The sequence below is a fragment of the Zingiber officinale genome, unplaced genomic scaffold (genome assembly GCF_018446385.1).
Source record: "Zingiber officinale cultivar Zhangliang unplaced genomic scaffold, Zo_v1.1 ctg125, whole genome shotgun sequence".
NCBI classification, from domain to species: domain Eukaryota; kingdom Viridiplantae; phylum Streptophyta; class Magnoliopsida; order Zingiberales; family Zingiberaceae; genus Zingiber; species Zingiber officinale.
The window spans coordinates 249,144-273,734 of record NW_024589821.1 but is presented as its reverse complement, the minus strand read 5'-3'; the positions used below and the strand labels follow the sequence as shown (position 1 = coordinate 273,734).

The 24,591-nt window shown below is 40.5% G+C and overlaps 4 protein-coding genes across 4 annotated transcripts; 3 read left to right on the top strand and 1 right to left on the bottom strand.

Moving 5' to 3' along the window:
* The first annotated feature begins 228 nt into the window (after positions 1-228).
* LOC122035903 (uncharacterized GPI-anchored protein At4g28100-like) lies at positions 229-2,166 on the top strand. Its single transcript, XM_042595059.1, has 2 exons — positions 229-1,350; positions 1,638-2,166. The coding sequence occupies exons 1-2, from the start codon at positions 772-774 to the stop codon at positions 2,001-2,003; spliced, it is 945 nt and encodes a 314-aa protein (XP_042450993.1). The 5' UTR covers positions 229-771; the 3' UTR covers positions 2,004-2,166.
* Positions 2,167-4,949: 2,783 nt separating this feature from the next.
* LOC122035854 (mitochondrial pyruvate carrier 4-like) lies at positions 4,950-10,082 on the top strand. Its single transcript, XM_042594995.1, has 5 exons — positions 4,950-5,049; positions 8,298-8,396; positions 8,489-8,541; positions 9,447-9,520; positions 9,876-10,082. The coding sequence occupies exons 1-5, from the start codon at positions 4,950-4,952 to the stop codon at positions 9,919-9,921; spliced, it is 372 nt and encodes a 123-aa protein (XP_042450929.1). The 3' UTR covers positions 9,922-10,082.
* Positions 10,083-12,240: 2,158 nt separating this feature from the next.
* LOC122035853 (probable serine/threonine-protein kinase PBL23) lies at positions 12,241-14,572 on the top strand. Its single transcript, XM_042594994.1, has 5 exons — positions 12,241-12,622; positions 13,096-13,277; positions 13,389-13,578; positions 13,665-14,056; positions 14,303-14,572. The coding sequence occupies exons 1-5, from the start codon at positions 12,241-12,243 to the stop codon at positions 14,519-14,521; spliced, it is 1,365 nt and encodes a 454-aa protein (XP_042450928.1). The 3' UTR covers positions 14,522-14,572.
* Positions 14,573-14,667: 95 nt separating this feature from the next.
* On the bottom strand, positions 14,668-24,092 carry LOC122035852 (microtubule-associated protein TORTIFOLIA1-like). The gene is made up of 7 exons (XM_042594992.1): positions 23,980-24,092; positions 19,409-20,345; positions 18,551-18,724; positions 18,210-18,303; positions 17,415-18,124; positions 15,201-16,082; positions 14,668-15,127 (listed from the first exon to the last, which is right to left on the bottom strand). The coding sequence occupies exons 1-7, from the start codon at positions 24,090-24,092 to the stop codon at positions 14,933-14,935; spliced, it is 3,105 nt and encodes a 1,034-aa protein (XP_042450926.1). The 3' UTR covers positions 14,668-14,932.
* Positions 24,093-24,591: the final 499 nt, after the last annotated feature.

Here is a 24,591-nt window from a genome sequence, read left to right as displayed (position 1 = left end):
TGACGAGAAGGTTAGATTTTTATATTTGGATGTCATATTAAAGACTAAAAAAATTAAACACACATTCACTATATATAGTTAATCTTAAAGCTTTATTTATTTGGAAAGCTTCAATAGATATAACAATAATCTTTTATTTACTTGGTAAAAACAACAAGAACACATGAGTTACCCTCTTCTTTTATGGGTAATTATTGTGATCCTCCCTTTGTCCTTGGCCACGTTCGGTGGGATAATCAAAAACAAAAATACAGCGAAGCCAGAAAAAAACGTCTCCCACGTGAAGGCCGTCAAATCTCTTTCCCCAGAAATAACCAAGTTGATGTTTTGACGGATGCAGAGGCCAGAAATCCGACAAAGTTTGATCCAAACTCACTGTTAATTTTGGACGATGTCAGCACTTAATTCGCCAAACTCTCTGCCACCAGATGCTCTTTCTGTCCTCGTCTGCTCTCTTGTACGTAGTTTGCCAGCTTGTCATCTTCTTCTTCCTCCTCCTCCTCCTCTGTGATTTGAGCAGACTGGAGGAGGAGGAGGAGGAGGAGGAGGAAGGGTAAAAAGAAAAGAGAGAGAACAAAATGGCGAAAGCTGCCAAGGAAGAATGATCCAAATAGAGGACAGCCAACCTCTGTTCCACAAATCGAGCTCATCTTATCTTTTTCCTTCATTTCCTCCACCTACTCCTCACTATCGTCCCAAAAGGCGGTGCTTTTCAACTTGTGCCGCCGATAAAAAATCACGCCGTGCCTTCTCTTGGTTCACAGAGGAAGAATGAAAGCGAGTTCTGTAGATTTACTTTGTGCCGTGTTGTTTCTTGGTCTTGGGTGCGCCGCAACGGCGGCCGCCGGAGACGGGGATGTGCCGGCGTCGCCGTTGCCGAGGGCGAACGCGAGCCAGAGCGGCTGCCGGTTGGATTTGTCGAACGAGCTCTTCGGCGGGGTGGGCGACGCCTGCGTCCGAGGGGGGCTCGACAGGAGCCGGTGCTGCCCGGTGCTGGCCGCCTGGCTCTTCGCCGCGCACGCGCGCTCAGCCTTGGAGCTCCCGGAGGAGGACGAGTCGGAGGGAGTCGACGGGCCGATGATGCCGGAGGACAACGAGAAGTGCGCGGTGTCTCTGCAGAGCGCGCTGGAGCGGCGAGACATCCGGTTGCCGCGGCCCAACGCCACCTGCGACACCGTGCTCTGTTTCTGCGGTATCCACCTCCACCACATCGGGCCACTCCGGTGCCCCGCGGCGTTCAATCTCAGCGGCGGCACTGTCGCGCCCACCGCAGCGGTCCGGCGGCTAGAGAGGGATTGCCGGAACGCGTCCTACGCTGGCTGCTCCCGTTGCCTTCGTTCCCTCGACAAGGTCCGATTTTTCCACGCACAATCTCTTCCCGATCAAGTTTAATTTACAGTTTACTCGAGTTCGTCAGATTTTTCTACTCGTTTCTTAATTTTATTCGCGCGATTAGTGGCATTTATTGCTCGATTCGCTAATCAATGCTCTGTTCCAGAGCAGAACAGAACAGAACAGAAAGCATCACCTCCCTGACCTACTTAGTACTTAATTAATTATGAACACCGCAATCATTGATTCATTCCCTTGAATTTAATGAGACGAACTCGTAGTACACTTGGATTACTTGTGCGCAGGTGAAGAAGGGGAACGGCGGTGGGGGCGACGGCGGCGATCGGGCGGCGAGGATGTTTGCGTGGGACTGCGAGCTGATGAGCCTGACGTGGCTGCTGGCGAGGAACAAGACGGCGTACATCCCCACGGTGTCGGCTGTCCTCCGCGCCTTGCTCTACAGTGGCCTCCCGGCGGCCGGAGGCGGCGGCGGCGGAAGGTGCAGCCCGGACCTGGAGAACATGCCGCTCGCCGTCGACTCCCTCCAATTTCAGCACTTGGGTAGCGACGAGGTTAACTCCGCGGCGCTCCCTACTCGTAGGCCCGTTGACTCCCTCTTACGCGCTTCATTTTCTCTGGCCGTTGTCTTCGCTGGAGTTCCCTTTCTCTAGGCCGGGGCCGGCGACTCACGCCGCCGGTGAATTAATACGTGAGGCTATGGGGGTTGTTGTATACTAGTCTTGAATATTTCTTTATCTAATTATTAATTTTTATTTAAACAAAATTCTGTTCTTAGAGATGACTTAATTTGATATGATGCAAATGATTTACTTATTTTCTTTATTATTATTATTATTTTTAAAACCATTGAAGTGATACTTTCAGTCACTATCGAGTGCAACATGTTCATTCTCGTGAGGGAGACACGACACCGATTCATTTCAAATAATTTCATTTTGCTTTATAGCTTTTTTACATTTTTTGTTTTATGTTCTATAATTTGGAATAATATTTTATCCTGATACACGTGGCAAACAAGCTGAGAAGTAAAAAATCTATACACGAGGGATGATGCACTCGTAATCTTAGGGAATATGATATACTGTGATGTAGTTTGGTTTCGGATAATGTAATAAAATAGTTTTTAGTATATAATTTAATATTAATAATGATAATATTATTATTAATAGTAATTGATATATAAATAAATAAAATCAGATAATTTATTTATTTATTTGTATTATTTTAAAGTTTTTTTAATAATTTAATTGGGTTTTAAGTTTTAAATCTATTTAATTTATCTCAACTATAATTAGGAATTATTAATTTCATTTATTAAGATTTTAATTAAAATATTAAAGTTAAAAAAAATCAAAATTCTTCATCATCTTCCTCCCCCACTTTCCACCGCCGTCGACTGCTACCACCTCCTGCCACTATGTCTCTGTGCGCCGCTATCGTGTCCACAAGAAGCTTCGGTGACAACCTGCGCGTGTGAAGGAAGGCTACACCTGCTGCCGTCGCCTGCTGCCACCTTTGGCATCGCCTCACTGTCAATTTGACACCGCCTCGCTTGACGACCATGTTCGACTCCGATTGTGCTCCAAGCGTTCAAAGGTTAATTTCGATTTTCTTTTTTACTTAACCTCCGAAATTAAGAAAAATCTCAGCAGCCTGATCTAGATATTTTGATTTCGAGTCAGGTGCTCAAATTGATAACGTTTGTTAACATTTTGAAATCAAGAAAAACTTCAAATTCCAAAAAAATATATATATAGATCCATTACATTAACAACTCCCTTAGTATCGGCCTCAGGATATGGAGGGAGGTATATGTCGGTATACAGGCATCAGGTACATGGTGGGGTAAATCTTAAGTAGTTAGTTCTTGAAAATCGACCCCTGTCCATTACACCAGAGATGTCATACGCCACTGTCTATGCTACACCCTGAGCACTTCAGATTTCAAAAAAATCTCAAATTAAACATTATTATCATTGATAGTCTTAGGCACATAACTAAGATTATCCATGATAACTCTGAATTTCATACATGCCTTTACGGTCAAGATAGTTGGCCTCAAGGTAAAATATACAAGAATAAATTAGAATACTGAGCGGTTTTCTAAATACATGAGACATTATTTTTTCCCTAGGAAATGAATCTATTAGAATTGACCCATCTTAATATATCAAATGACTCTACAATCATGGTGGAACTTTCTGAAATTAATTATGCCGAATTACTTCCAAATATTTTTGTTAGTGTCACTATTATCTTATTATGCTGGGTTTCATTTTGATCCATATAAAGTTAAATTATAAACCGAGATTAAGAGACTAGTTGACAGTTGATTTTAATTTTGTCAGTTAGTATTAGATATTTAATTTACATTGATTAATTTTGGATGATGATTTTAGTTCTATAAAAATTTTTTATCAATCATTATAAATTGAGAAGTTTATCTACCAATCTAATATTCTTAGATCAATAGCTCATTAAAATTTTTTTATTAATTTATCAATAGTAAGATTTGATTCGTAGATTGGTAAGAGACAAAGAAGATGCCTTACCGCTCTAAGTCGACCGGATAATGGTGGTCTGGCTGGTGTGACCATATGATTTACTGTAAATCTAATTTGACTAAGTGATAGGAGTGTACAATGATAAATACAATATATATAGATTTTTTTAAAATGACATACTCACAATTTAAATTAATTATGAAAATGAAATTAATAATTTTTTATACCATATAATTTTAAATTGTTTAAATAGCCACACTAATTATAAAATAATAAAATTATCGTAAAAAGTATGAACAAAAATATATTTAAAAAATATTGAAGGCGAATGCCTCGTAATTAAGTTTAGGATAGCAACATGGTTATATTTTATTCATTAAACTCTCAAATGTCAATGGCTTTCATGTCCTTTCTTATAATCCAAATTAAATGTTTAATGGAAGTAGAACAGCATGAATCGATATGCTTTATATTTAAAAACAATTTCCAGTGTTCTTCGTCGCTTTCAGTTGGAGTTCGATCTCCTTCTCCGCTTGGTAAATTTAAGAAACAGTCCACCTATCAATCGGGGAGGAAAGCGGATCCTTTTGCTTCTCATTTCTTCTCAGGTATTAACTTTCATCGCCGTTATGTGATCATCTTCGATTTTGTAAGGCGATTTCAATCGCATTGTTCATATTTTCCCACTTTTTTGGTTTGCGCTTCGTTCTTCATGTTCATACTGTTAGATTGTGTTTAAGGGGATTTTCTTGTCTTTTCTTTTCTTTTTTTTGTACACAAGATTACGACAAACTTTCTGAAAGAAATGGATCAAATTGGTGGAAATACTTAGTTCTGGATCGGAGAAAGGCCTCTTTTATACGATTGATCAATTTTTTGATTAAAACGAAGGTCGACACGTAAGTTACAAGGAAGATAATGAAGAAATAAGTTTAGTTATAGTCTCTTGTTTCTATTTTTCTTACTATATGACCTAATTTGAGGTAACAGAAACCTCGATCATGTCCTTTTGTTGTTTAACCCCACTGGATTATCCGAGATGGTAAGTGGTGCTTACGTTTGCAACTGAGAATGCAGGGTCGAACCACAGTGATGTCGGGGTGTAAATCTCCGGACCTTGTGTACCTCCCCCACCCACCACTTGCCCTTTCGGTTACCGTGATTTACCTCCATCGTGATGACCTTGGGTTGGGTGCGACAAGGGCATTGGGGACGAGCGATTTCGCCTTTTACAGATGTCCTTTTGTTGTTCGAAGCATGATTAAAAAAAGGTAAACTTGCAAACATGGACTCGGATCCTCTGGTCCCCTTATCCTGGTCCGCTCCTGGACCAGGATAAGGGGATTGGTGGGAAGCAATGACCCCCACCTGTTAACAGGTGGGGGGTCATTGCCCCCCACCAATGCAAAGGCTGGACCATGAATTGGTCTAGCCTTTGCAGACCAGAGGATCCGCCCCTTACAAATATAGAACAGTCAGTTGTTTGACTGATGTTTATTGCATCTCAGAATCAAATGGAAAAGTCAGAAATGAGAACAAACACAAGTGAAAGGGGACCGGATCCTCTGGGTCGCTTTTTGCGATCCAAGGGATGGTCCCTTTGCATGCATTGATGGAATAGATGACCCCCACTCATAAAATAGGTGAGGACCATTCATCCCATCAATGCATGCAAAAGGATCATCCCCTGGACCGCAAAAAACGGTCAGAGGATCTGCAGACACATGAATCGACTGTCACCTTTATGGATATTTTTCCTCCTTTTGAGGAAAATGGCTATAAAATTTAGAGATGGTTCGGAGCTAACTCCTTCTGTAATTGTTGCTTTTACTTATTTGTAGATTATTATCAACTACTTTCTATGCTAAGTGGTAAATCTTCAACTATTTCTTTTCTTTAGCATTTGAGTTAGGAATATCTGTCTTTTTGTTCGGTTTTCGTTTCTCCTTCATGTCATAGTGTGACTCATTCAGGAGTGCTCTATAGCCGTGCTCAAGGTTTGTTGTCTTGTAGTCAATTATATCTCCATTTTTTGGTCTAGAAACTATTTTCTTCCTTGCAAGATAATAATTGGGACTCGTTTTTATGTCAAATGAATTTCCTTTCCTTCATGACAAAATCGAAAAAGAGCAGGAAGCATCTGATGGCATCCTCAAAGATTCAAGCCTTTTGGAATCACCCTGCAGGACCAAAAACTAGTATGTTATCATTCTTGTCCTGCCGTTTTACTTTCTTGTTGCAAACATTCATGTGCATTTCATTGGTGCTTGTTCAATTCCACATGTATTTTTCACTCAGTCATTTATTTTTGTTTTGTTCTTACTGCTCGTTCCAATAAATATAAGCAGCGATACAAATTTGTGCTGCAGGGTTATTTACAGTTAATGGATCAAGTAATTAAACTTCGATATGCATGTCTTCAATAAGAATTGAAACCTCAATGATCATAGTGAAACAGCCACACTTGATTTCGCCTTATTTTTCTTAAGTTCATTAGTGGCTGCACTAGAAAATTTCTTCAATCCATCAACCTAACTAAAATTTCTCTAGTTAACAAGAAAACTCATATCAAATGTTTTTCTGAATAAATGTATTTCTTTTTCCTTTTAACAGCTTACTGAATACTGACTCAAAATATTTGACATCTGGATAGTTATGACTTCTGATGTCATAACTCATCAGTTGTTTTGGACACAATTCTAACAAAAGAATTCACCAGAATCTGAGCTAGGGATGCCGACAATTTTATTAGAACATCTGCACCCTATATAGCTTGCTTAAGGTTACTAAGAGTACTAGTTCATTAAATTTAGGAAACTAGAAATATGAAAATTTTTTAGTTATCTTTGTGATTGGTACTGATCATGTCCGAGTGCTGAGTCGACAGATGCTGGGGACGTAGCGCTCTCGTTGACGGCGTACGATCCTCCGACTGGTGTGAGCCTCCGGTGGAAACCTGCAAGCACGAAACCGGGCCGGGAAGGGGTTCCCGGCGACGACCCTCCGACGTTCAAGTCAGCTCCGGCGAAAAGAGATCGAAACAGTGTAACGAGACCAAGAGCTACAATAGATGAGAATGCATACCTCCGTCGAAGGTTGGGGGCCCTTATATAGGGCTCCCCGGAGGCGCGTGCACGCTCTTCGAAGCGTGCACGCTCCTCAAAGCATACCTAGAAATGGTCATGTCAGAAAAGTACGCCTGACGCCATACCTCAACCGTCCGAGCATATCTCTGACGTGACAGTGGAAACTTCCACCGTACGATTCTCTGTCCGGTCCGGCCGCCAACCATGCTGTTTGTCGGCGACTCATGTCTCGAGAGGGATATCACCGGCTGTCCCCTTTATCCTTTTCTGCTCCTTTTTATCTGTTGCTAGCCTAACCGGGAGAGATGCAGGGACCCACTGCCGTCCGGGATGGGACGTGTACTGGTCCGAGCGCGGGGGCCGCTCGGCCACATGCTCGGACGAGAGTCTTCGTTGATTCGCAACTTGTCCGAGCGAACAGGCCGCTCGGCGCCTCAACTTTCCTAGGCGGACTCATGAGCGTCAGAAATCCGGCCCGCGACCGAGCTGTTTCTGCGCCGCATTGGGCGCGGTCGTGGCCGATCAGCCAGGTGGCCTTCCGATCAGCCACACCTTTAGGTTGACTATCTTGGCTTTTACCTCCGTGTCATTGACCTCTATCTCGCACGGGACTCCACTCTTACTACCGGATTAGGTACAAATAGCAGTATAAAATGTTGGTGTTCGTATTAAAGTAGATACTTCTAAGGAGTTTTAGATGGTAGTTGGTTAATTGACATATAGATATGAGAATGAACATGGTCAAATTGACAGCCCTGGGCATCAAGTTTGTCTTGCTACTAAAGTTGAAACTTCCAAGGAATTTGAAGTGATACTTTGTTAATTCATCATATAGATATGAGATGATGAAATTCACAGTTAGTTCCATGCCTTTTTGAAAATAAAGTATTTGGGATTGAGCTAAACCAGATATTACCAAATTTTCTATCAACATATTGCATAGGATCTTCACCTTTCAGTTGGCTTGGTACCACAAAGGATATCTGATAAGACGAGTTTCTTATGAACAAGTTTGAAAATGGCACGAAGCAAAAAAAACTTGCAAAACTAACATGATTGACTTCTCATTTCCATTTCACTTTTTAAAAGATCCAATTAAGTCAGGAAGATCTTAGGTTTAATTCTTCGCCTATTATAATTCTTAGTATAACTTTGTAAAATCACTAACCTTATTCCTTTGCTAGTTCATTTCTGGGCACCAACTTTTAAATGGGGTATTAGCATGATTGACTTCTCATTTCCATTTCACTTTTTAAAAGATCCAATTAAGTCAGGAAGATCTTAGGTTTAATTCTTCGCCTATTATAATTCTTAGTATAACTTTGTAAAATCACTAACCTTATTCCTTTGCTAGTTCATTTCTGGGCACCAACTTTTAAATGGGGTATTAGCATTGCCAACGTTGCCGACTTCTCCAAGCCACCTGAAAATATCTCTTATCCTCAGCAATTTGGTATGTCTCAGGCAAGAGGAATTGTACTTCTAAATTGAAGTTTTAAACTGGCACATATAACATAATCCTTTTCATTTTATTTTGGTACTCAGTTGTTGCATGCACTGGTGTAATCTGGTCCCGATACAGCACGATCATCACACCGGTATACCCTATCATATTTACTATTTCTGTCGTGTATGCTAGGCGTGCACGGGAGGCACCCAACATATCACAACTCCTAGCCTGCATATCTTGCTAAATTATAATTCCATTTTCGTGCCCAAACTTGGTTAGCAACAATAAAAAGACTTGGTCGTTGTTGCTAAACATGCATATCAAACGAGGAAGAGGAAGACAAAAAAAAAAAAGACTAAATTACATCCATTATAGTAAGATCATGCCCATTCACATGTAGAGTTTGTGATGACATAGCTACGGCTAGGTATTAAGATAGTAGGATTAAGCTTCTCTTAACCCACAATAGTTTCTGAGATATAATTATTTATCCTTTAAGATTGAGTTTTGCTTCTGTCGATCATATGATTCAATCAGCTGGATGCAAATGCACAGCATTCATCCTTCACCAGTCGGAATTTTTCCCGGTCTATCAAATGGCAAAAAAACTAAAGATAAAAAATTGATCCAAGTGTTGGATTGACTGCTGAAGCAGTGGAACCAATGATAAATGTATCTTTAGTTCTGATTTTGAAGGCATCTTTTTTATTTGCTTAAGATTAGCAATATATCTGCTGGTGATGTGTTTATTTGAATAATGAAAAAAACTAATATAGTGCTAAATTGGCTGTATCACAGTGAGGAACTTACTTCTTAGCTACATCTATTATCTTATTCATCAGCCACTGGACATGCATCAATCTTTTTCCAAAAATTTTGGTGTCTCACTAGGAACAACATATTGAATTTGAGTTAATGGGTCATTCAGTTAACTACTAATTTTGGTTGTTTTCTTGATTTAATTGAGATAAAATGTTATGTTGGACTTGTATACACCATTTTGGGAGGAGCAAAATTAACTACTGATCTTGTCCTGTTTGCCTGAGATTGCAGAAGAACTGGAACCTTTTTAGTGTAAGTGTCGGAATGGCTGGAACCGGGCTTTATCAGCTGTCTCGCAAAATCAGGTGTGGTAATTTCATTTCAATTGTTCTTTTGTGAGGCTTCTATGGTACATTGACAATTTGTTGATTTCTATTTTTACTGTCACGACTCACATTTTATGAGCAAATTGTGCCTTGAATTGCTAACTTAAAATTCTTAAACTGAGTTGATTATAGCTTATCCTTGCGCCTTCATGTAGCTTATAATTATTCATGATTAAACTACTTTATTTGATGAAAAGGCTGGTGACTTGCATTGCAATATCAGTATTTTGTTAAATTGATTAACGGCATTAATGGAATGAACATTTCCCTTTATCTTAGCTATACTTTCTTGTTGAGACAATCAAACAAGTACTGAATCAGATTCAAATTTCAGGCATGATTACTTATCTGCAGAAGAAAAAGAACCTCTCAAGGAATGATGTTATTATGATCAGCAACTTTTCTTTGCTGTTGCAGCAATTGACAATTCAATGTCCGGTTGATAACCTGTAAAATGTTTTACTTCTAAATCATTCCACGCAATTCATTGTTTCATGTAAGATGCAATTAGTCTGGGTGACTACTGCATTTCTGGGAACTATCCTAGACAATAAATAAACAATATTATATACAACAATATTGTATACAATAACAATAGTAATCAAGTCTTATCCTACTAGGTGAAGTCGACTATGTGGATTATTCTATGACATTGAACTCTGTCCCCTATTATGTCATCATCTATATTTATATAAATTTTATCTTATTTTATTTTTACTAATCAAGTCTTTTTTGATCTTCGTTTGATGTGCGTATTTATGGTAGTTTCACACTATATAATTGAGACATTTATTGACCGTTTAGTACATGTCTCTATAATCTTAAACGAGTCTTTCAGAGTTTGACTTCTTCGTAAATATTTTCATTTCTTATTTTGCCCATCTAATATGTTTACATATCCACCTTAATATCTTAATTTTTTTATCTTCATGTATTTGAGTTATACCCCAACATTTAACATCATATAATATAAAATATCTAATTATCATTTTATAGAACTTCCTTTAGAGTTTTATAGGTATTGAAGGATATAATTCCATTCGAGAATCCAGATTGGATTTAGAAAGCATAGTTCATATAACTAAAAGCTCTCTCTACCTTACTAATAAATAAAATAAAATTTTATACAATTCCATTGTTTATTTAAATAATTTGTAACCAAATAACACATTTGATACGGTATATTATGAGTGGATTCAGAGGTGATGTGATAGTCAAAATCAGGATATATGCAGCTAAATGAATCGCTCTCATCGGGGCTCAACTCCTCACCTCTCAGCGCTAAGGCCTTCAGTATGAAATCGGTCGGTCCTAGAGCCGTTCGAGCTTAGGAGACTTATCGCTCTACTCAGAGCCCAGATATACAGAGTAAATTCGGTCGGCTCCTTCAACAGTCAGGCATATGGAGCCTAGCTCTCCGATTCTACAATACAACTCCCAACATATTACCGATTGGCCAAAGGGGCAATCGGACTTATAGGGCATAGTTCTCTATCTCTCAGCGCTAAAGCAACTCTCAAGATATGGTCGGTCGGCCAAAGAGGCGATCAGACTCAAAAGACTTTGTTCTCCACTTTTCTTGTCAGTCTCCCAACATACAGTCGGTCGGTCACTAGGTCGATCGGACTACCTCCAAGAGATAATATTGTTAGAGAATCACAATAACCTATCAGATAATAGCAACTACTTGACATAGAATATTTCGCCATCAAGGCATATACAGGAAACATAACCTTCCTTTGAGGGTGTCCATGCAACTTTTATTATCTAGCATTACTGAGCATATTTTGATATCTGACATTCTCAGTCGTCTCATTAATACAAGGATTACAAAAGATGATTCATGTGCATAAAATGAAACCTTTCTCGAAGGGTGGCTATACAGATTCCATTACTCGACATATTTTGACACTAGACATTATCTGACACCTCATGATTACAGGGTTCTGAGAGTTAGTATAACAAGTGATTCTCTCCGTTGGCCAAGTACGTTAGAAGATGCACACATTTACTGTTCATCTTCTTCTCCGCTTTTCGCTCGGCTGTGGTACTGACTTGAGCGTCCAAGTGTTTGTGTAAGGGAACCCTCCTTAGTTCTTGCGTCCAAGTGTTTGTGTGCGCAGGAAGGAGTGTCAGGAAAAAGTGTCAGGTGTCGTCTATTTTCCGTCCCAGAGTCTTCTCTCAGTTAATGACAGAGTCATTTACCTAGCACATCATCTTCGTCGCTTTAAGACATGATCAACATTGTATTGAAGAAAATAGTCTTCTTCATTTATTTTCTAATTTTAAATGTGTTTCTTTGTCATTTTTTCTACCAAATTAAACTAATTATATTGGCTTAACCAAGGATTATACACTAATTTTCTAACTATGATTTCTATTAATAATTAATATAGGTCGATATATATGATGATGATTCGTAAAGTCGTTGAGGAAGTTTTCACGGCCAGCTCAATGGTCCAAACGCAAAGGACGACGAGAGATCCAAATTTAGCTCTTTTGCCCAACCACCAACCCACGATCACTTTATGCATGTCACCAAAATCCTCGGCGACAACCAACGACGAAGAAGGAGATCGAAAACAAGGAAGAAGAGGATGGTGAAGGAAGCATAGTGACAAGCCATTCCACTTCCTTCGTCAATCTTCTTCTTCTTCGATCGTCTCAATCGTGTTCTCGATCCTTTCGTTGCTCCATCGATGGGTTTGCTGAGTTACACTAAAAAGAAAAGCCAAAAGGTTACCCATTACTTGTGCTGTTGCAAATTGTCGATCGCCAAGAGGAACAAGGATGACAAGATACCCAAGGAAGAAAGGAAGAGTAAGAGGAGAAAGACAGCCAAGGACAACGAGGTGAAGAAGAAGAATGACGAGGGAAATAAGCCCTTTTTCTGCCTGCAAAAGCAGTCGAATAAGGGCGAGAAGAAACAGAGAAAGCTACTGCTTTTCGGAAAAAAGAAGGCATCGAAGCTTTCGATGGAACAGAGGAGGAAGAAGTTTAAGAAGTTTTGGAGGAGGAGGAAGAAGGCGCAAAAGAAGGCAAATCTCATATCGCTCGTTAAAAGCATCTCATTCAAATCCGGTAATTAATTAATTAATTATTTATTTGTTACATTAGATCGGCCTTGAATGATTTGGGGTTCGAATTTAGATAAAGTCAAGATAAATATTTTCCTTATGTACTAGTCAATATTCCAAAGGCTAGTAGTCGTCCGTGATTTACCTCCTCCGTGTTGGCCCTGGGACGGATTGACGGGGGGCGTTGGGACGAGCGTATTCGTCTTTTACCACAATTGAATGGGATATTATTTTCCGAGACTACGGTGCCGCTGTAGAACATCAAATTTGTCACCTAATTATCCGTGGTTCGATTTCAATTACGGTATATTTATAAGAATTTTTCTTCTAAATGGGACGTGTAACCAACGGATAGTGGGCTTTTAGGTTATCCATCGCGCGCGCTTTTCAATTTATTTTAATTGCCGATAGAAAAATTCTGTGAAATTAGATCAATCATTCAGGATTAATCAATAAGGCTAACTGAATTCCTTGCAGATAGTGGCAAGCAAAGGTTTGCTGCCGAGGAAATCCTACGCATTGGAAGCGAAAATATTGCAGCTCGGGTGTTTACATTTAGAGAACTGGCAACGGCCACCAGAAATTTCAATCCTGAAAACTTAGTTGGCGAAGGTGGATTCGGGAGGGTGTACAAAGGACAGCTTAAAGGCTCAAATGAGGTACTACTTTTTGTTTGATCGTTTACCGACAAATAAATAGGACTATAAGTGAATCAAACGTTCACGTTTAAAATGTAAAAACTTTCAAATAAACAAACAAAATGCTTTCAGTTCGTAGCAGTTAAGCAACTGGACAGAAAGGGATTTCAAGGAAACAGGGAGTTCCTCGTCGAGGTCCTCATGCTCAGCCTGCTCCACCACCAAAACCTCGTGAAATTGCTCGGCTATTGCACTGACGGAGATCAAAGAATCCTTGTCTACGATTACATGCCGATGGGTTCACTGGAGGACCATTTATTCGGTACCTCCTTCAATTGTTCTCTCAAAGACTACTAATTCTTCTTGTCAAATTAAAGAGTGAAATCTGGATGCAAACTTCTTTTACAGATTTAGGACCCAATGGCAAGGCTCTGGACTGGCACACGAGGATGAAAATCGCCGCGGGAGCGGCCAAGGGACTCGAGTACTTGCACGAGATCGCAACCCCGCCGGTGATCTATCGAGACTTCAAGGCATCGAACATCCTTCTCGATGAGAATTACAACTCCAAGTTGTCGGATTTCGGCCTCGCCAAGGTAGGCCCGATGGGGGATAACAGTCATGTGTCCACCAGGGTGATGGGCACCTACGGCTACTGCGCGCCGGAGTACGCTCTGACGGGCAAATTGACAAAGATGTCCGACATTTACAGCTTCGGAGTCGTGTTCATGGAGCTGATCACCGGAAGGAGAGCGATCGACATCACCAGACCCAAGCAAGAGCAGCACTTGATCAACTGGGTAAACTTACAATTCTTTCCGCGCCTTAATTAAGGAGAATCTTGGTGCAACGATAAAGTTGTTACCATATGATTAAAAAATCACAGGTTAGAATCTTGAAAATAGCCTCTTATAAAAATTAAGATAAGGCTGCGTACAATGAATCCTTTCTCGAACTCCGCATGAGAGAAGTTTCGTACATAGGATTATTTTTTTTTTTAATGTATTTGTGAGTACATACATAAGATTCTGTATGGGCACCTACAGGCAGAGCCACTGTTCAGAGACAAGAGGAAGTTCGAGGCGATGGTTGATCCAGTTCTGGAGGGCAAGTACCCGATGAAGGGTCTGTACCAAGCAATTGCTGTGGCTCAAATGTGCCTGCAGGAAGAAGCCACAATTCGCCCGCTCATTAGCGACGTCGTGACGGCTCTTGAACACCTCGCCAATCCCAAGAACGACGACACTAACGCTCCCAATCTCTAGCGATCGAGGCGCCTGGGGGAAGTGTCGAATAAATAGTTAACCAGAATTTGACTGCACGAGTTGTAAAATACAAAGACTATATTATCTTTTCAGTTGTATTTACTGCATCTGCAATATCTTGTGTGCATTTATTTGTGCCGAACATGTTTTTGAATGTCGCGTCAGTAATATAAGGTTATATTTCCCTTTCAGATTCATTGACGTATATAACATGATTGTGGTTAACCAACAACAACAACAATAACTAAATTTTTTCTCACTAGGTGAAGTCGACTGTATGAATCCTTTTACGCCATTGACCTCTATCTCCTATGATTGTGGTTAACCAATTTGGCCAAAAATTGAAAGGAAGATTTGTTACGTGCACTACTACTTGATAAGCTGTTGCAAGTTGAGATCCCAAGCTGTGCACTACTTGATAAGCTGTTGCAAGTTGAGATCCCAAGCTGAAGCCAAACGCATCGCTAGTTGATCTGGTGATGCCCCCTCCCGGTCCTCCGGGGGTTCGAGAGCTGAAGCTTTGCGGAGGTTCAGTAAGATCTCTCTCTTCCAGTCGAGAGGAATGTTGAGGAAGCCCGGTCCATTCTCGACAAAGAAATCCGATAGCTGCAACTCAAACGTAGAATGGTTAACTATTTGGGGGTCGGAATGAGAAAATAGGTGTTGAATACTGGGGTACCTGTTGGAGCCAGGACACTGCAATATCAAACAGACTTTCTTCGGGAATAAACTGCCCAATTGCACACAAGACTTCGATCGCAATTTCACCGCGGAGCTGATCAAAGACTGGACCAGATTTATCCATCAGCTTTACCAGCAGTAAGTCGTCGTCGGTAGACAAAATCTCTGCATAAGCTGAATCAACATCACTACCATGGAGAGAATCCATAGCTCGAGTCCAAGATGCCCAAAGAGGCCCCTTGTCTAACCTTGGATTTTCATCAGCTAGAGCTTTGGCATCTGGTTCTGGAACGGCTACTCTTGCTGCGGTTCTAGAAGTTCCGTTGTCTTCTCCAGCTACTCGTATAGCTTCTAGAGTAGCCTCGTCTTTTGAAGCTTGCCAAACACTTCTTGCTGAAGGCCCTTCGCCGAGCCTAAATGGCCCAGATCCCCTTTCCCAACCCCGCCTGCCACTGAATTGATTCGTCTCATGATCAGTTCGGGGTACCCAACTCTCCCCTGGAACAGTCGCATAGCCTCTTCTAGAGTTCATTGGACCATTTCTCGGAAGACCATAGGAATCCCATGTTTCAGATTCTAACCCCCAAGTGAAACTCCTTCCCCTCAATCCAGAAGCCACATTGTCCTGTTGATAAAACTGCTCCGAGAAAGGAAGTCGCCCCTCGCCACCCCTACCCAACATAGAGCTGGAGTAATCATGTAGGCCATTGTACTTGCCCATAGACCTACCTGGAGACCTATCAAACCCATGGATCATGTTTCCACCTCTTTTTCCAGATGAGAATGTCAAATCACGAGCCATTTCTTCGACAACTCTCTCAAGACATCTGACTCGGTTGTCAAGAGTTACCATGCTATCATGGGAGCCTCCCATAAAGTCCTGCGTTGATGCAGCATGCACAAGAAATGGGTGAGCGCAAAGAGAAAAAAGAAAAATCATACAATCATTTAGACTCTATATAATTAACAAAAAATTGAAAACCAAAATATATACAGGCTGCTTACATAAAGCACAGATCTCTGCTCTTTAAGTGTAATTAACAAGAATGCCCAAGTAAAGGTCTTCCCACCAATTAAGGGATGATATGCAAAAGAGATATCCTAACAGAGAATCTTTCACTGGCGTGCATATGTTAAGATTGCTTCAAGACAGTGAGCTTAAAATTCAGTCGTCATTCATAAGAGTTTAATCAAAGCTCAAGAATAAAACAGATCAAAAATACCAATTTGTGAATAGGCATAATGGTTCTTCTGCTGTCACATAAATGAATTAGTAAGAAATCAACAAACTAAAAGCAAGTTAAACAGTGTTAATCAGTACCAGTTCACTAAAAAGTGACAAGAGTTATATTTTATCTGAAAGCATAACTAGGAAAAGATTCATCTAGTAGATCGCACATGGTTAACTGCTCTTAGTAAGCAAACCTAAAATGCGAGCAATCTTGGTAACTAACAGATCAGTGTTTGAAGAAAGTTCAGGCACTAGTGCCCCAACCTAAGTGCTTTTACAGGTTGAGATGAGGTGAGCTCACCTTGATGCAAGGCATTAAGGTGCGTGCCTAAAAGCTAGGAAGAACCAAAAGAAAGTTCAGGCACTAGTGCCACAACCTAGGTGCATTAAGGTGTGTGCCTAGGTGGATGAATGTTTTGTTATTTCCTCAGTCGATAGCTAAAGGAAGAACCAAAAAAACAAAAGTTAGAACAGGGACTCTGAACTTTGACCAAATGAAGATGAGGACTTAATTCTTTGGATAATTTAAATCTATTGATCATTTTTAATCATCTTTACACCATTTCAACTTATTCTCTCAATTTAGCAAATATTGACTATACACCTAATTGTTGTTGTTGAATATTAGTATTTTTTTTTTAATCCTTCATCTTAGCATTTTTATCTCTGCTACATTAATTTTCCAAAATGTGCATTGATATTCTGAAAAAATGTGTCTCCCATCACTTAGGTGTAAGCACGGACATTTTGACCCTAGGCTCTATGACCACTTAGTGCTTAGTCATGCCAAGCTACTTTCAAAACAAACACAGCAGCAAGATACTAAAAGAACATGCATTTGACAACCTGCTAAAAGCAATCAGCAGATAGTGAGCACTTAAATTGAACATCTTTTGTATGCAAATGACAAATAAAAACAGTTGATCTCATCTCACACAAAGAAAAAATGTAACGAATAAGATATTTTATCAGCAGACAAACCTGTAACATATTCATAAGACTTGATTGTTGCCTCTCTAATTGGGTTAGCTGCCTCTGTATCGTGGACCAATTTGCTTTGTTGTTTACAAAGGATCCTTCAACATGCACATCAGATCTTGTAACGTTGACACGTCCAGGAGAAGGATCCCCAATGACTTCTGATCGATCAACATCAGAGTTTTTTGCTTTTGATTCTTTTTTGATGAATCCTCTTTGATCTATCCCAGCATCTTGATCAAGATTGAGCAAGTCTTGTAACTTATTGTGATCCCTTACACGTTTCACAGAATTCTGATAATTTGCTTTGTTATGTTCATTAGCACCTAGTTCCTGAAGCACTGCTCCAGAACCGTTTGATGTTCCAGTTGAATTACTATAAGTTGTTTTTGATCCATCTTCATTTTGTGAATTAGAAGATTGTAAGAACTTCCGAGGTACCACTACTTCTACAGGTAAGTCATTTTGACTCCTTTTCTCAAACTTCTGAAAGAATTCTGGGTTCAATTCTTTATCGCTTAAAGATGGTGCTTTTTTCTTTAACATTACCACTGCTTTCTCTGGTATGTTAGTACCTTTTCCTTTGGGTATAGAATCATTTTCAGTTGGTGAAGAATCAATATATGTGCTTTTGGATTCTGACCTTTTGCTTGGGCTAAACCTTTTAAGATATGTCATCCCGTCTTTATCAGATATGTCAGGATTTTTAGAATCTGCAGTAATGTTCACCACCAAAATGTAAAATTCGTGTAGTAAGGTAAGGGGATTCAATAAATATGACCAAGTTCAATTACATGCCTTTTGCATTTCCTGATGTTGAATTCTCACGGTGCCCTGTAATATTCATCCATATCTGCAATGCTTCTGTCACACTGTCTCTGACAGGTTTTACCTGAAAGATGAACCAATGGATTGACAAACCTAGCACAAGAAGCAACATAGTATTTGACAAATTGTCATGAAAGATCATGTTGAGCTGACTATTCGGTCATGTGTTTCATCAGATACATGGACGATGATGATAATAATAATCAAACTCGAGTGTTCGAGTGAACCAAGGGAAGTAGTTGTGTGCTATTGTCATATACAGGCAGGCAAAAAAATAAACAAATTTGAGTGAACTAAGAGAAGTAACCTTCCTCAAGAGCAGCTATTGTCGCTGAAGTTTCATCAGCAATCAAATGGCTTGAGTATGAAGCCAAAACGGCAAGAGTATCAGCAGCAGCTTTGCGTGCAGCCCACTCACTACTCTCAAGGCATTCACAAACACTTTGCAGCACTTGTTGCATGCTCTGCATATGAATACCTCCTACCTGAGAAAAGCATTGGTAGAATATTTTTTAGAACAATGTTGTACTCAAAGTGAAAGTTATAACTTTTGCTCAGGCCAAAACGTGAAGATCTTCACCATGTAATTAAGGAAAAAAGAATTTGACAACATTCAGACACAATCAACCTGTGTTTCAATAAGATATTCATATAAAGAGACAGGAAATTATATGTTATAGACCTCAGGCAAAAACATTTCTACCAGTATATTCAGATAGAAAAAAAAAAATCAAAGGACAGAGAGAAGTACATAAGCTTAAATGAGAACCCACTCAAACGACTCTCGCCAAGAAAGAAAGAAAGGAAAAAATTCTCCATATGATTAAATTGAGAAAATATTCTACTAAAAATACAAATAGCTGACATAAGCTTGTGGTCATCTACTAAACTATGAATGGAAAAAAAAACATGGTAGGTTCTGTTAGCTGAACTGAAAGATACATAAGAAACAACTAAAAGATGAAAGTTTTACCAAGGATCTGGTCTACATTTTAAATGTCTCAGTGATGATTCATCTCCAATAACTATTAATCGCAATCCATCAAGGAAAAAAATTAGAAGCATGTTAAGAATCAGGTCATATAGACTCTTGGAGAGTGATGGCTACTGAAACAGAACAATCTGCAAGAATGTGTTCTGCCGACAAACCAGACACTCCAAAGACTAACCTTTGCCACGCTAGAGAGAACTGAAAGCAAGGCTCCTTTGGCTAGAAAGCTTTGACAACTAAACAGCTTACAGATCCTAGGGCACAACCTCTGGAACATCGCCCCGCCTGCCGCCGCCGTCCTCCCCTCATCTTCCCCCTCCCCACCACCACCTCCGCAGCCTCCTCCGCCACCACACTCGACGACCTTCGCGAGACACATTGCCGCCCCTCCCTGCACCGCCTTGTTCTGCTCCCCCATTGCTTCGAATAACGGTTTCACGAACAGCGTCATTGCAGGAAACGACCCACCAGTGGCACCACCGCCGGTGCCTTCCTCCTGTGCCGCCGTCGCCACCAAGGGCCGGAGGTAGAGGGCGGCAAGAGAGCCGGCAGCATCACGGCACACCTCGCGGACGCATGTGTCGGAGGCCGGATCCTTGAGTCGTCGCGCAATGTGGCCGATGATCTTCGGGAGGTGGGCGGACGCCGCGTCGGTGTGGGCGGCGCACAGGAACGCCAGATGGCGGAGTGTCTCGCGCCGGGCGATGAGAAAAGATGCGTTCTTGGAGCCGGCGGGATCCTGAGGGCCGGGCGAGGGCAAGGAGGAGTCGTGGGCGAGGGTATTGAGCACCATCGGAACGCCGTCAGCGGAGATGGCGCGGATCATCTTTTCGAGGTCCTCGACGGCGATATGGTAGGTGTCTCGCTCGGAGAGCTTGGCGAGCGCAGCCAGGATCCGCGACCTGAGCTCCACCATTGCAAGATGGGAGGAGAGGGAAGAGGAAGTTTGAGTTTTGGAGGAAGAGGAGGAGGAATTGGAAGTGTTTGGGTTTAGGGAAGCGGATTTGGAGAGCTTCGAGGGTTGAGGAAGAGGATCCGAACTGAAAGATTGGAGGAAGAGAAGAAGAAGCAGAAGTTCTACAAATGTTTGGGGATTCGGCAGAACGTGGGGAATACTGAAGACATATATTTGTTTGTATAACTTTAATTTTAATTATTAGAAATATACTTTTCTTAACATTATCTGATCAGGTAGTGAGAGCGCCCCCCCCTTTTGCAAAGTCAACGCCAGGTGGAAGTCACCGGAGCAGGCACCCATCCGGGGAGAGTGTGGTCCGACCGGACTGCCGGCCGTAGACGGCCGGTCCGACCGGACTGCCGGCCGGCCGATGGAATCGAATACCCGGATGGGTCCGGCCGGCTCGCACTTATGGTTGGAAGGCACCCTGTCAAATCGGGATTCCGACGCTCAGTTGAAAAGGTCATGGACCGAGCTGACCTTTTGACCGACCAAAGTCATAAAGCACCCCTGTTTATTAGTCTCCACAAAGCACAAGTAAACCACCGCGGATGTCCGCCCGGATGTTGAGGGAGCTGTCCGCCCGGACGACAAGTTTGGAGCAAGGGAAAAGGACAGGGGACTTCTTTCTCTGACAACCGGTAGGTTTCACGTGTGTGCCATGCTCCAAATCTTGTGACAGGGGATTCTGCTGTCCCATCAAGGGCATGCTTTGACTGTAGTGATATGGGTCAGGTAAGCTTTCTGACAGCCGCATACCTAGGAAAGGACAGAGGACACGTATGCACCTCGGTACACGTGCCCAAACCCTTCACAGCTCTATATAAAGAGCCTCAGACTTCGCCGGGAGAGGATTTTTGGGAGAGGTATTCTGAGACTTTGGGAGCCACCTTGTTTATCGTAATTTACCTGACTTGAGCGTCGGAGGGTCGCCGCCGGGAACTCCCTTCCCGGCCCGACTTCTGTGCAGGTTAGCCAGAGCATCGCGCCACCAGTTGGAGATCTACATCAGCGAGTCGGAAAGTGCCACGTGCCCAGCGTTAGCCGGAGCATCGCGCCACCAGTTGGAGATCTACATCAGCGAGTCGGAAAGCGTCACGTGCCCAGCGTCTGTTGACTTCTGGTTCGGACAGGATCAATATCATTTCGATATTTTTCAATACTTAATTTGTTTTTTTAGGAGAAACTTCATTTTACCCTTAAGTTATTTACATTTATTTCAACATGCCCCTCAGAATATACATAGTTGACCGGCCAGGTCCCACGGAGTCTCTGGTCCTACTAAATTTTTTCACGGACTATCGGAATAAATCTAGAGTAGGTATAGTGGGCAGTTCAGATGTCTTGTATCCTTTGATTGTACCCTCCATTTAAAGAAAAAAATTTCTATAAATACATTATAGATGAGATTGAATCGTAAATATTTAGATAATAATTTGAATGTCCTGGGACGACATTATAATCCCGGGACTATAATATAGATCTTTATATCCTGTGTAATAGTGTAGATATATTCTTAATTTCTGAACCATTTAAAAATTGAGTTCACGAATTAATAAATAAACTTTATTTAATGGGCAATTGATTAAGAAAACTGAGCTGATAGGTCATTCATTAATTCTTAATTTACTTTGATAGTTAATCTGAGTATTTTAGAATTAATCGATGTAAACTGAACCGGGTGTTAAGTTGATTTCAAAATGTAAAATTTGATCGGGTAGACATTAAAAAGTGAGCTAGCAAAAAGAAAGAGAAGTAGTTTCATTTTGTCGAATAGATGTGATCCTATATATTTGAAAGCGGAAAAGATAGTGCATTGGGCAGATAATTCTGATGTTGACTCGGCAAAGATTCCTAGCTCGAAAAAAATGACTCCAAATGGCCTTGCGTGTCAAAAGGAACGTCAGCAACTAGAAAAAGGAGGGGTTCCCCTCGCAAGCACTCTGATGCTCAAGTTAGTAATCCAGATGGAGACGATAAATAGTAGAATGAACAGTCGTTATGGATGAGTAAAGTTGCATAGCATCGCATGCCTCGCGTACCTATGCTTATAGATGGAGACCCCATTTTATAGTATAACTGTGTCTGTGCACAAATCTCACAGCATTTTCAAAAAAAGATAGACCATAAAGATGTTTTAATACCTTTCTCAAAATAGACCCACAATTTCTACATTTTAAAGAGTGGAAGTTTTTAGTGTACAGCTTACATATGGAATATTCTCAATCATCCGTGACACAAATACCAAAAAGAAATGTGAGGTCGTTGGGTTGAGGAGCTCTTAATATGCTTAATTAGCAAACCGATCGAATCCCTCCTATAAGTGCCCCGGGTTGATTTTGATGTGGTCAACCAAGTTAAGTTAGAATATGTTGTGTTTGATTCTTATGTCTAAGTGTGTGGAAACTTAAGAAAAAAAAAGTCGAGCGAAAGACGCAGCGAGAAAGATGGCACGGGAAGCGAGTCGACGGGCTCGGTGCATCTGAGGGACGAGAAGCTACGGGAGAGTACACCAACAGACGAAAAGGAGGTGTGCGGCGTATCCGAGGGATGAGAAGGTCAGAGTTGATCAGTTCAGGTGAGCTCAACTCTAATTGACCGGAACATCACCCACGTGAAGAGCGGCAAGCAAACGCTAGTAGCCACTTCTACTATAAAGACAGAGTTGGTAGCATGATATGAAACATCCTATCACAGGATTTGGCTGCGGAACTTCATCATAACATTGCAAATCGTTGATAGCATTGACAAGCCACTAAGCATCTACTGTGATAATAAAGTCACAGAACTTTATGCCAAGAACAACCGTAGTTCGTTGAAATCTAAGCACATTGACATTAAGTTTCTAGCAGTTAAAGAAAGAGTTCAGAGTTGTCAGGTCATGGTAGAGCACATGAGCACAGATTTCATGTTGGTTGATCCACTCACCAAAGGCTTGGTGCCTAAAGTGTTTCATGCGCATGTTATAGATATGAGAGTATTTATTATGGAAGAAGAATTCAACTAGTAGAAGTCTGTATTTATTTTATTGCACTATGTTGATTAATAAAGAAACATTTATTTTGATTATTATACACACTTAAAGTTCAAAATATTAATGAGAATTTATATATTTGTTTGACACTTTGACTATGATTCATTTACTGTTTCTATTTAACATTTGGTATCTGCAAATATGATACAGATTCCTTTTGGAATCATAAAGTTTAGATCATGATTTGCTATTGCAGTTTAGCATAAAGTATTTTACAAATATGATCTGATGTCTTTTGAGGTCATCTTAGGACTAGTTAGAAATTAACATGTATTGATTATATTTAATATAATTTTCACTCTACACATCCATATTTTGATCTATGTCATTAATAACATTAGTATTGTGATTACTATTGGAGCTTGTTACGATCACATACAGTAGTTATGACCTCTTTAGTTCTATATTAATAATGCCCATGGACTAAATTGTTTACAGAGGTATCTTGTACCCATAAAGTTTGATATTAACTAAAATTGCATTCGCATATTATTTATAATCACATATAGCTCAAGTGGACGATTGCTGAATTTAATATCCCTTGAGGTGGGCTCACATGTGATTTAAGAGACTTGTGATACTAAAATACGTTAAGTAATTTAACTTAAGATTATTGGGTTTCGGGCTTCAGGTTATTGGATGTGGGTTCAATGTGTAGAACCCTTTAGTTCAATTCATTATTATCTATGAGCGGATAACGGATTAGAGTCCAATATAAAGAAAAGTTTCCCAAGGATTTAGGGGATCAAATCTTGACCTAGTTTCTTGTTCCCCATTAACAAGGAACTTTTTGGCACCATCATCCCCTAAGCCTCCTGGAAGATCTTCCCCATTTACTTCCACTTCTTCTTCTTCCTCAGGATCTTCCATGCGGCGCTAAAGGACAAAGACATGATTCTTTAATCAGGTTCTTTGTCTATTATGTTTTCTTATATTGTGGCATATTTACGACGTAACTAGATCTTGATTAGGTTTATTATTTATCTCGTTAGATTTCTTTATTGGTTCTTAGAAATCATGATGTTAGGGGAAACAATTAACTCTATCAAAATGATCTTCATCAACTTTAATAGTATAAAAAAATTAGGATCATCTAACTTCATTTTCTGCAACTATTCTAATACATCTCATATATCCCCAACTCTCATATTTATTATTCTTTTGGATCGCAAATAGTTTTTATAATCCTCAGGAATAAAACCTAAATTCTCCCTTCCATCTACTTACCTCACCATAAGCTAATGAGATGCTTTCGGGAGGATTCATATATTACTTGACATCAAAATCTGTATCACTACAAAAGAAGATATATTCCTATGACTTCTATAGTTGTGTGTTTTGTTTGGACTTGAGAGATAATGATTATGCT

Excerpts from the sequence above, each read along its gene's own strand:
- LOC122035903 (XM_042595059.1), top strand. The coding sequence starts at position 772 with ATGAAAGCGAGTTCTGTAGATTTACTTTGTGCCGTGTTGTTTCTTGGT. Across the intron at positions 1,351-1,637 it reads GCCTTCGTTCCCTCGACAAG|GTGAAGAAGGGGAACGGCGG; the intron begins GTCCGATTTTTC and ends ACTTGTGCGCAG.
- LOC122035854 (XM_042594995.1), top strand. The coding sequence starts at position 4,950 with ATGTCGGGGTGTAAATCTCCGGACCTTGTGTACCTCCCCCACCCACCA. Across the intron at positions 8,542-9,446 it reads ACAGCACGATCATCACACCG|AAGAACTGGAACCTTTTTAG; the intron begins GTATACCCTATC and ends CTGAGATTGCAG. Across the intron at positions 9,521-9,875 it reads CAGCTGTCTCGCAAAATCAG|GCATGATTACTTATCTGCAG; the intron begins GTGTGGTAATTT and ends TTCAAATTTCAG.
- LOC122035853 (XM_042594994.1), top strand. The coding sequence starts at position 12,241 with ATGGGTTTGCTGAGTTACACTAAAAAGAAAAGCCAAAAGGTTACCCAT. Across the intron at positions 13,579-13,664 it reads ACTGGAGGACCATTTATTCG|ATTTAGGACCCAATGGCAAG; the intron begins GTACCTCCTTCA and ends CTTCTTTTACAG. Across the intron at positions 14,057-14,302 it reads AGCAGCACTTGATCAACTGG|GCAGAGCCACTGTTCAGAGA; the intron begins GTAAACTTACAA and ends GGGCACCTACAG.
- LOC122035852 (XM_042594992.1), bottom strand. The coding sequence starts at position 24,092 with ATGGAAGATCCTGAGGAAGAAGAAGAAGTGGAAGTAAATGGGGAAGAT. Across the intron at positions 18,304-18,550 it reads CGACAATAGCTGCTCTTGAG|GTAAAACCTGTCAGAGACAG; the intron begins GAAGGTTACTTC and ends TTCATCTTTCAG. Across the intron at positions 16,083-17,414 it reads GTCTTATGAATATGTTACAG|GACTTTATGGGAGGCTCCCA; the intron begins GTTTGTCTGCTG and ends GCATCAACGCAG.